This window comes from Archocentrus centrarchus, chromosome 9 (genome assembly GCF_007364275.1).
Source record: "Archocentrus centrarchus isolate MPI-CPG fArcCen1 chromosome 9, fArcCen1, whole genome shotgun sequence".
In the NCBI taxonomy this organism is placed as follows: Eukaryota; Metazoa; Chordata; class Actinopteri; order Cichliformes; family Cichlidae; genus Archocentrus; species Archocentrus centrarchus.
In genome coordinates, this window is record NC_044354.1 from 23,165,229 (window position 1) to 23,177,297 (window position 12,069).

The 12,069-nt window shown below is 41.1% G+C and overlaps 1 protein-coding gene across 1 annotated transcript; it reads right to left on the reverse strand.

Moving 5' to 3' along the window:
• Positions 1–4,614: 4,614 nt before the first annotated feature.
• ggt1a (gamma-glutamyltransferase 1a) lies at positions 4,615–11,828 on the reverse strand. The gene is made up of 13 exons (XM_030738122.1): positions 11,803–11,828; positions 11,301–11,477; positions 11,099–11,229; positions 10,924–11,013; positions 10,401–10,593; positions 8,354–8,514; positions 8,116–8,265; positions 7,567–7,703; positions 7,181–7,368; positions 6,923–7,050; positions 6,365–6,477; positions 6,163–6,276; positions 4,615–5,291 (listed from the first exon to the last, which is right to left on the reverse strand). The coding sequence occupies exons 2-13, from the start codon at positions 11,471–11,473 to the stop codon at positions 5,145–5,147; spliced, it is 1,725 nt and encodes a 574-aa protein (XP_030593982.1). The 5' UTR covers positions 11,474–11,477; positions 11,803–11,828; the 3' UTR covers positions 4,615–5,144.
• Positions 11,829–12,069: the final 241 nt, after the last annotated feature.

Below are 12,069 nucleotides of genomic sequence, written 5' to 3' on the forward strand. Positions count from 1 at the left end.
TGAATTCACACAGCTTGAATTTCATCTGTTATGAAGAACAGAAGCAGAGAAAAACAAAGGGAATTTTAAAAAAAAGCTTTATTTTCTGTTCCCTGCAGTGTAGATGGGTGACTTTGCTTTGACACCTAAACACAAAAATGAGTGCAGTCAGGGGTTAAAGAGGGACTCGGCAGGTGGGGGAACCCTCAGATCAGCATTGCAGTGTGTAGAAAAGAATCCCTTAAAATAAGTCACAATAATTTATTTTGTGACCTCCAGTAGATTTTGTGCACAGGCTTTGATAAGTTGACCTGTTTTCACATCTCTCTGGTTGATTTCCAACCTCTACAGTATAAAGGTGGAATTCAGTGAGTGAATCTAATCAGTATCATCACCTTATGGCCATATCGCCCTGAGCGTGTCTGATCTTGGACATGAAGCAGGGTCGGGCCTGGTTAGTACTTGAATGAGAGACCGCCTGGGAATACCAGGTGCTGTAAGCTTGGGGTGGCTGTGCCTCAGGAGGTAGAGCAGGACATCTACTAATCAGAAGTTTGGTGGTTTGATCCCTGGCTGTTCTAGTCTGCATGCCAATGTATCCTTGGGCAAGATACCGAACCCTGATGTGTTCATTGGAGTGTGTGAATCTTAGATAGAAAGCACTTAGATGTATGATGGATGAAAGCATGCTGTATAAAGGGCTTTGAGTGCTCAAGTAGAAAAGTGCTATAAGAACCAGTCTATTTACCTTAAAGTGAATTTGATGCTACCCTATATGTAACCTGTCATTGACCATGAACACCACATCTGCCCTGCACCACTCCATCATAGTGCGTTACTGCGTACTAACCATTGTAGCCTGCACTAGATTGTCTAGTATTTGCATTCAACCTTTGAATAGCAAAAAGGTTAGTATACTTTAATTTGTTTTTCAGGATGTTTCACATGAAAAACATCACTTCAACAACTCATGTATTGATCCAATATCTGTTCAAAAAACTTTAAAATGAATGAAGATATTATATGTAAGCTTTAAATTAAGTTTATCAAATGTCACTGAGCAGTCCTTACCTTTTAAAAATAACCTCTCTTCTTCCTCTTCTGTCCTCTTTCTTACATCTTTCTCCATCTCTGAGTGAACTTCTCATTCTTTTCTCTCCCTGGGAAATACAGCACCTGGACCTTTAGCGAGCAGCCCCGCTGTGCGACAAACTGCACACAGTTTGTGTTTGCTCACATTTGTTGAGCTTTTAGCTGTGTTCCATTTGAAATTACCTGCCACCTAAAAATATTACTCCTATTTAACTCACTCCTTTTCTATAGCACTAGCTAGATGCTGAAGTACCATGACCACAACTTCTGGATATCTGCACCAGAAATGCTGTTTCAGATGGTTCCCACCTACTCTAACCACTGAGTATCGCACTATAAATGATGCTGAAATTATGTTTTTGCCTCTTTCATCTCTTTGGGTGTAATAAGCACCGGTGATGGACACACAATAGGATTGCCTTCTCTGGGTTATTGTTCACTCCATTTAGTTTCAGATCAGTTTGATGTTTGTGCGCCATGATGTGAAATTAAAAACTTACCTCAAATGTGTTAAACCTAAACTAATGACTGAGAAAATCAGAAAATAAAGTACTTAAGTATGTGTGCTTTGTTACTTCCCACCTCTGGATAAAGACCAATACAAGAAGTTTGTGTTTTCATTTTGGTGAAGGAAATTCCAGAATTTTCCAAGTCTCTTACTCGCCACTAAATATCTCTGTTCACTGCGCTGTTAATCACCCTTGCATTACTTGCATTTGTTCATGTTGGAAACCCACAAATATTCACCCCCTCACAGCCAGCAGGCCGAGGAAGGATACAGCTGATAATTGGAAAACATATTTTCACAACTCACCATTAAGTCCTACAATTTCACTCACTTTTCTCCAGAACCTCTCCTTTTTGTTGTCTCCCTAAAAGAGAAGTTGAACCTTATAGTTCCAAGTGCTTTTCTAATTGTCACTGGCATCAGGAGCCTCTCCACAGACTGGGAGAATTCCAGTTTTGTTTTTTACGACACAGCATGAAGTAAATTTCTTCTATAACTGAAATATTTTCACTTGCAAACAATCTCACATCATTACCTCACCCTTTCATCCATGTTTGGTAACGTCTGGATCCAAAGAAAAAATGGTGCCTATCCAAATTCTAACACTGAGGTTTTTGTAGTCCAAAATCAGTGGGAGATGTCGTGGTGGCAGTCTTTTAAATACAGTCTGTAGTTTGTAGGCAGCTGTAGCAGCATGGCCTTAAAGATGGCTGTTTTTCAGTCAGTCCACAGTTTTGATCCAGACTGAATTATCTTAGCAGCTGCTGAATGGATCAGCAGGAAGTCTGGTGCAGATATTTGTTGACATCACAAAGTGTAATTCTTGTGTAACCATGAGCTTCATAGTGAAATGTGTCAAAAAAAATGAAAGGGACACTTTGAAATCACATCAGATCTCAGAAAAAAAAAATCATGCTGGATATCTACACTGATATGGACTGAGTAATGTGTTAGGAATGGAAGGAAGCCACAACATTTGATGGAAATGAAAATTATCAACGTACAGAGAGCTGAATTCAAAAACACCCCGACAAAGTGAAAATATTATGTGGCAGGCTAGTCCATTTTGCTGAACTTTCATTGCAGCAACTCAAAGTGGTACTCATTATTTTGTATGCCCTCCCCCCCCCAATGTTCCATCCATTGTCTCCTAATGAGACAATGGATGGTGACCTGGGGATCTCCTCTCAGCTCTGGACCAGGGCATCACTGAGCTCCTGCACGGCCTTAGGTGAAGCAAAACATAATGTCCCAGAGGTGTTCTATTGGATTTAGGTCAAGCGAGCGCGGGGGCCAGTAAGTGGTATCAATTTCTTCATCTTCCAAGAACTGCGTACACACTCTCGCCACATGAGGCCGGCCATTGTTGTGCATCTGGAGGAACCCAGGACCCACCGTGCCAGTGTAGGGTCTGACAATGGGTCCAAGGATTTCATCCTGATACCTAATAGCAGTCAGGGAGCTGTTGCCTAGCCTGTGGAATTCTGTTTGTCCCTCCATGGATACGCCTCCCCAGACCATCACTGATCCACCACCAAACCGGTCATGCTGAATGTTGTTACAGGCAGCATAACGTTCTCCACACGCTTTTATGTCTGTCACATGTGCTCAGGGTGAACCTGCTTCCATCTGTGAAAAACACAGGGTGCCAGAGATGGACCTGCCAATTCTGGTTTTCTGTGGCAAATGCTAATCGGGCTTCACGGTGCTGGGCAGTGAGCACCCACATGAAATCTGTTTGTTTGGTCAGAGACATTCACACCAGTGGCCTGCTGGAGGTCATTTTGTAGTGCTCTGGCAGTGCTCATCCTGTTCCTCCTTGCACAAAGGAGCAGATATGGGTCCTGCTGATGGGTTCAGGACCTTCTACGGTCCTGTCCAGCACTCCTGGATTAATTGCCTGCCTCCTGTAATCTCCTCCATGCTCTTGAGACTGTGCTGGGAGACACAGCAAACCTTCTGGGAATGGCACATATTGATGTGCCATCCTGGAGGAGTTGGACTACCTGTGCAACCTCTGGAGGGTCCAGGTATGATCTCATGCTACCAGTAGTGATACTGAGCCTAGCCAAATGCAAAACTAGTTTTGAAAGAGTCAGAAAAGATGAGGAGGGGAAAATGTCAGCAGCCTCCACCTGTAAAACCATTCCTGTTTTGGGGTTATCTCATTGTTGCACCTCTACTGCACCTCTTGTTAATTTAAGTAACACCAAAGCAGCTGAAACTGCTACTTAATTTGTTTTGAGCAGTGTATTTTCCCATTAAGATGAATTCAGTGACTCCAGAGATCCTCTTAATTTGAGCAAAGTACTCGAATTTGTAACCTGTGTAACTGTTGACATTTCCATAAGCCTTAGCTGTAATTATTGTCTGTTATTTAGCAAACGTTATATTATTGTAAACACATTGCCTGCCTAACATGTCACTACGAGTGGCATTTAGTTAAAAACACCACCACAGCCCTAGGTGCTTTCTTCAGTTTGGGATTTTTTGAAAATTAGACCAAATTATTTATTTAAAAAGAAAGAAAAGAGTCAATCATAGCTCTGATATACAGAGTTTTGCTGCCATTGAATCTTTGGGTCATTCTGATACTGAATCCTGAGGGTGATTTCTTGCTAAATATTCCAGTTCAGAAATAGCACAGCGTCTATGGTAAAATATAACATCTTTCTTCAAAGTGTTTAATAACAAGCATGGCAACAAACATGGCATATGAACAATGCATGTTTAGAAAAATATATCTGCAAATGTATTTTTCAGAATACACTATACATCGACTTAACCTCTACTCGATATTAAACATTTACAATTCAGTAGTGATAGTGTCACGGTAGAAAACAACACGGCGAGTTTCCTTTTAAATAATGTCCATTTCAGGATCAGCTTACGTCAGGAGAAAGATGTAGGTAGACATTTTAGTAAAACAGGCAAACAACCTGAGATGTCTCCATGGTATACCTGCTTACAGTTTTTTTTTTTAACTGATGCTCTTTTTTTTTTTTTTTACCAGTTTCACATAAACAAACCCTCCATTTTCAGACAAATTGTCCAGTTATTAACAGTTTTTCCTTAGAAAAGAAATGAAATTACTACATGGACAACCTACAACTTGATGTTGAAACCTGTGAACATTTCTTAATGACATTACCAATGTTGGTATATATTTGGATGTTTATAATAGTGATGTCATACATGACCTCAATTTAATGTTCAAATGGTTTCTGCTTCAGTCCTCAAAACACAACCCTCCTGACCAGTATCCAGTAGTGATGATACAAGAGTCAAACTAGATACAACCTCTCATTTTACTTCAGAACACAAAAGTAATGCCCCCAAAAAAGATAAAGTAATCTTAAATAATTGAGTAAAAGAGGTATTGAAGTGGAGTCAATTTCCATGTTTGATTAAAAGAAAATCTCAGAGAAGGCGCAGTGGCTGTGTCTCCTTAGCTTAAATATTGCTTAAGTCTTCAGTGCAGACACTGTTTCATTGTGGTTCTGTCCGAGTGTCTTTGAGGAGACCGTCCTCGCTGAAGGCAGCTGAGAAGGAACTGAAGGGATGCTCAGTATCCCGCCGGGTAGCCTCCTTTCCTGGGGTCAGACTCTGCACAGAGACGCTCTCCCTGCCGCACCACGGCCTGGACCACAGAGTCTGGAGTCCTCAGCAGCTGCGTTACATGGTTCTTCTGGGCCAGACCCTCCAGGACACTCTGGCATGGTATCACCACACACACACACACACAAAGTCTTTTTACAGAAGTTTGTTTTCTAATGCACGGCACATATCTGGAAATATTTCTTACCTTTATGGCTGCTGGTACATTTGTAAAAGTCAACATGCATGAATCTGAAACTTGGTTGAGATTGGTAATATAAGAGGAAACACTCAATTTCCTTTCTTTGTTATCAAATGTCATTGCTGTGTGTTTTTAGCTAGAGGGATATCTGAAAATGTACAGATGTTCATAGTGCCCACAGGATGAATCTCACTGACTCTGGCACTTCTAATGCAAGAGTTCTCACAGTTTTGATGAACAATTGCCAATTTAGGGATCGGGTATGATTAAGGGCTGCATGTGGGGGTGTGGGGGGGGGGGGGGTCGAGACTGTGGCACGAGCAGCTGAGCATTTTTCATGAAATAGCTCAAAACAAATTAGAGGATTGTCATGAAATTCAGTACACACATTCATGCTACCATCAGGATCATTTGTTATAGCTCTTGTGAACACTTTGCTTTGCATTTAGTGCTAATCATCTGGTCAAAATTCACCTTTGTACTAATACCTCCCACCACCATCAGCTAAGTAGCAAAATGCTGCATTCTAAAATAATATTGTAGACACAGCACCACCTTAGTGTGAGCTTGTTAGCAGAGGGAATTATTTCCATTTAAAAAAAATAATTGTTTGATGTTAAAACTGCTTGATTCAATTTTAACATCAAGTGTTTTCACCTTGAGTTTTATAGTTATGGTACATTAAATTAAATGCATGGTCACGTGTATGGCTTCCTTTGCTCATGATGCTACTACAATACTACTAAGCTGTTTTGCCATCTGTGTGTCAGCCTGTGTGACCCACCTTTTCAAAGCCCTGCTCCACCACTGTCATATTTGGGTTAAGCTGATTGTGAAGTCGTGGCTCAGTCACGGCCTTCTTTAGGTCATAGTTGAAAAACAAGGAGTTCAGGATGACCTGTTTTTAAGCCAGAAAATGACAACACGGAAAGTTTCATATACCTAGGTCTACAGGATGGGGACGCCTTTAAATGAATTAGACTTACTAATGCTGTTGCTGTGGTGATTTTTGTACCCCCGGACGCTCCTACAACCATTTTCACTTGGTTTTCTTTGTCAAAGATGATAGTAGGACACATGGAAGACAGCGGCCTCTTGCCTAGGAACACATATTTAAAAAAAAAAAAAGAGGTGGATTTGACTGCCTCATAGTTGAATGGAGTCACGTTAAGTTTCAGCAGCTATAAACAATCACATCACAATCCATTTGAGACAATTTGTTGGCCTAATCTAAAATCGCCTGTTATCGTGCTAAAAGTCAGTGACAGGTTATTTAAAAACTGCAAGACAAATAGCATAAACAAGCCAGTGACACACAGAGTGAGAGAGGGTATTAGCTCATTGTATGTCAACACTGAGGATGAGTAAACAGCTCGTAACATCACCTCTGAATCATCCTAAACAGGGAAAGAGTCAGTCTTTTTGAAAAACATGAGGCTTAACTTAGAAAACTCTGATATGCATCAACATTGACATGTCTCTAAAGGTCATTGCCCTGCAGGGGATTAGAGTAATACAAGAGTGATAACTCAGTTCAGCCACACCTGGTTGAATGAAGTTGTTGGGTGAGGGAGGGATTCCAAACCCATTGGTCATGAATGGAGAGCTGAAGTCGTCCATTTCATCATTAAAAATGATCCCAGTAGATCGAGACATGACTTTTGACCCAAAGCTGGAGAAAAAAAAACATTACATAACATGCAGTAAATGTGTTACATTGTAAGGGAGACAGGTAATTTACATACATGACTTTTGAGAGGCATGTTTACTGACTAAATGCCAGTTGTGTCAGATAAACTCACTATAGATTGATGGTGCTGGTTGCTGCCACAGCACTTCCATCCTCAGCAATGACTGACAGATGAGCTGTCCCGTGGTTGTCTGGAACAAAATAGTCAGGCTCATAGTAGCTGTCTGGGTGGGTCGTGTCATCTGTAATTTTGCTCCTTATGCCATCGGCAAAGTAGTCTGAGGTCATGTTTTGGATTAGCTGTAGGGAGCAAAACAAGTCAGTTGAAGGGAAAAGATTTTTTTTTTTTTTTTATGGATTTCACACTCTAATCCCATTAAAGAGTTTCCAGGAGACAATTTTATGGTCACAATGAGAAAAATGCTGCCATAAATGCTTAAAAACAAAACAAACAAAAAAAACTTGAAGAATGAAGAGGATTGTAGCATGAGCCCTTACATCAGTAATGTTGAGATACCGAGGGTCTCCCAGTCTGCTCCTCTTGGCGTAAGCAAAACGAAAAGCCTCCACGATGCGATGGTACGTCAGAGTTTTTTTCTCCGCTGTGGAGACGCTTGTGTCTGTGAAGTTGTACCCTGCAATATATCCACAGGAAGATCTCAGGTGGGGTGAATGTATTGTGTGAATTTATTGGCCTGATCTGAAATCTTCTGTTTTTGTGCTAGAAGTCAGTGACAGGTTATTTAAAAACTGCAAGACAAATAGCACAAATGTGTGGACGTGTGCCACTCCAACTTCATATATGAACACATTCAGTGTTCTCTCATTTTAAGTGAATGATGCCACTTTTTATTTGAGGCATTGCTTAATGATTCTGTGCCTGAACAGATGGAGTGTTGATGGTAAATTAAATTTGGCAGGCAGAACTAAGCAGCAGCTCAGTTTTCTGCTTCCAAAGCAGGCAGAGAAACATTCCAGAGACGACCTGGGGAAACCTGACATCCTCTCTTCTGCGTGGCTGCACAAACACTCAGCCAGGCTGCTCACCATCCACTATGTTGAGTATAAGTGCCAGCACAGGGCCACTGGAGGGGGCATCTGGGACATGTATGGTGTATTCCCCAACATTCAGCCTCAGAGGGTTCTCATTCAGCACGGGCTGGTACTCCAGCAAATCATCCAGGGTGATGATACCACCTGGAACAAGTACAGAAATGTCGTAGTGATTTCAAGGTGAGGAGTAACAATCACAAAGACATCAGTGGATGAGGAAACAGCCGAGCACCTGCCGCCTGGATGTCCTCAACGATGCTCTGTGCCATTGTCCCGTTATAAAACACATCAGGCCCCTCTTCTGCTATTCTTTGGTATGTGTCAGCCAGCTTTGGAAATCTAACAATATCGTTTTCCTTCAGGATTTTTTTCTGAGAGTCACAAAACACCTCACTGGGAGAGGAAAGAAAAGAAGAAAATAAGGGTGCAGAAATGAGACAGATGACACTAAGTGAGGCCTGAATAATTTTCACAAAGTGGTTTAAACCTCTTGAGACTTGAGCTCCTGTTTACGATGCATTTTTAATTTCTATGAGATATTTGATTAAATGGACCTGATATCTATATAAACTAAGCTTCCTCTTCAAAACAGGAAGTTTTTTTTTGTTACATATTTTTGTAAAAAAGAAAAAAAAAATAGATGAGGACAGTGGGTTTATTTTACAGCATAACAAAGTCAACATGGGTTAATAAAGTATAACACACTGAGCAGAATGAAGTATAAGCTGCAGCAAATCCAAAATGTAACATCATACATGGATGCAGGATACATTGGAGGACATAAGACTTTTGACATTTTTAAAAATGTTTTTTCATGTAGAAAATCACAATCAATTAAGGTACCATATTTGGTTCCTTGCCTGCAAATGGTAAAAAATTCCAGGAAGTGTAGAAGAAAAACAGATGTATGATGAAAAGAGTGTATTTTAGAACATAGCAGATTCATTACAACATCACTTTTTAGTACATTACAACATGCACGTTATGACTTTATACAACATCAGGTCCTTTCTTCCAGACCACATGCTTCTTAGCCTCACTGAGGTGTGGGATGAGCATCAGTGTGTGGAAATTGCCCAAAATAGTCACCTGCCCTATAAAGGGTTAAAAATACCTTTTCTTGGCTGAGAATTTTTTTTTTCTTCCAAATATAAAACCTCAGTTGTTTAAGAGTTCTAATTAAGTCTTTTTCTAGCAGTTTTAAAGACAACTTTCACATTGGTCATCTACAAGAATTTCTTTCAAGCTGCAGGACTTTCTTTAGTTAGCTTAAAACTTGCATTAGGTTGACCGGCTGTGCTGGTGTCCAGTTGTCAGAATATATTAGTACATATACATATAATGAGGTGGACGTATGTGCAAGCAATCCATATGAGCTAATAGCTTGGGCTTCAGACAACCCTGAATCCTCCGTTTCAGACACTTTGCTCTGCTCTTACCTCTCTATGATGTCACAGAGTGTAGATATCCCTAATATGGTCAGTTCACAGCTTTGACTGTCCAACAGTTGTTTAAGTCTTCTGTTTATGAGGGTCAGTGCATAGTAGGTCAGGGGGGTAGTGAGCTAAAACAACTTGATTCAGATGAAGAGTGAATTGATGGTCTGCACTGAGGCACAGTATAAGTTAGAGACTTATTTTGGACTGTGAATCATGCAAAGCTACTCTAGAGAATCCAAGAATGAGAATATGGAAATGAGCATAATAGGTTTGCTTTAATAGAAATGACAGAGGTATCAAACTTTGCGTCTCAGTCTTGGATAGAAGGGAAATGTGTAATTCCTGCGTTTATGTTAAACTGTTCCTTTAAGTGCACGAGCAGGTGGGCGCACATTTGGAATCCAATATCCAATTCTTGCAATACATCTATGAAAGCTAGTGCCAGGAGGGTTTGGTTTAACTACTTAGATCTATAGATCTTACTAATTCAGAGGGTTAATCTCGTTTAATCTGTATGAAATGCAAGGTGAAAAAATAAGTTATGGTTTTAGGAGTATTTTATGCTGAACACTTTTCTGAAATCTTGTAACTCACTGAGACTTCAGGAGGACTTTCTGCTAGGGTGATACAGCCACATGAATAGGATCAGCTTTACCTTCACATCAGATTCAGACAGTGGTGTATCTCCCCCCATTTCCAGTTTTATGCTAAACTGAGCTAAGCATGCCCTGGTTGTGGTATCATCTTTAAAGAGTGTAACCATATTTCCCAAAATATTTCTTTTCTCATGTTTCTTTAGGTTAATAGCATATAATATTCAGACATAAGGATCACCCTCACCACATGTTGGCGTCTCCTTGAATGGAATCCTTGCTTTTGAAGATTGCATGAGCCAAGGCTTTTCCAATTGGAAATCCATCACGAGCCAAGGCAATGCTGGGCTCAAACAGCTCCTTCCATGGCAGCCGTCCATGCCTTTTGTGTGCCATCTCATAACCACGGATCTCTCCTGGAATGGCTATGGACAGTCCACCTGTCATGCAGAAACAGCAATTTAAATTTCACAGGCTCTCTTTTTCTATCCCTTCTCTGAGTGAGAGACCACCATGCTGAGACACCAAGATAGTGTGAGTTATCTATAGATAAAGTGTTCTGCTCATCCCAGATGTTTGTTTTTTTAATGCAACCTGGAAAAAGGTGCAGGGAAGGTATGTGAGGTTCATAAGAATCTAAGAACATCTGACAAAAGCTGGATGGGCTCTAAATCAAGCTGCAACAACTTTAGAGAATTAAATGAAATCTGCTCTACATTTGGCCAATCAGTGCCTGGGAAATACTCCAGCAGCGCACAGCTGGGTGTCACCTGTACGAGAAAGCTTGGTGTTGTTGCCAAACATGTCTTCAGTGGCATTCATGGGTGCGGTCTCCCTCGCATCGATGGTTTCCACCTTCCCTGTTGAGAAGAAAATGAGGACTGATCGATCAGTGTCTCCTCAGTTAGCTGTGCTGAGAATTTCTAACTAATGAGGCACGCTCACCTGTGGAAGCGTTATAGATGACAAAGAAGAGCCCTCCTCCGATGCCCATGCTGTGAGCGTTCAAAAGGCCAACACACAGCAAGGCAGCAATGGAAGCATCCACAGCAGAGCCATTTTTCTTCAGAATGTCCCTGGAAACAAGAGAATACACTTAACAGCTAGAAAGTGCACAGAGGAGCAAAACATCTGCTATGCGTCTTACCTCCCCACTTCTGAACACTTTCCAGCATCAGCAGCCACGGCGGCCTTTGAGTAGAAGTGGTCTGAAGTGAGAGGTGTGTTTTTCTTCCCCAAACCCATGAACACCCCCAGGAACAGGCTCACTGCAGCCACCACAAGGACCACCAGACCAGCAATCAGGGACTTCCCAACCATTTCTCTGTCGGGGGAAAATCAGCACACCTTGGAATGAGATGGGATTCTGCAGCTTATAAGCAACAGTCTTCTCCAGACATTGCCTCTTTTTCAAATGGGAACCAAACATTCAGACACATAATAATGTGGAAACAAAAGAACACTAAACTTTTATTTCCTTCACCTTTGGTTTGTTTTTTCACAGACTCTGTAAATACTGGACAGAAAAGTAGGAAGGAGCTGGCCGTGCAGCTGACTGAGTGTTAGTAGTAATGACTGTCATGGTTAGGTACGAGTGTGGGCCCAAATACAGACTGTGAAGATGAACTTAAGGTAAACAAAAGGCAAACCTGTATTGAGGTTGACCAGAGAAATCAGGAGGAGAAATCAGAAAACATGAATCCATAAATCCAAAGATCCCATAGAGCAGGGAAAATGCACAGGCAGACAACAGTCCAACATGACGCAGAAGTAACACAAACTGAGGCTTTAAATAGACACACGGGGTAATCAAGGATATCAGAAACACCAGGGTAAAGAGATATAGCTGAAATGAATCCAAGAACACAAGACAGGAGAAACAAAACTGTAAAAAAGATACAAGAGACCGAGGCTAC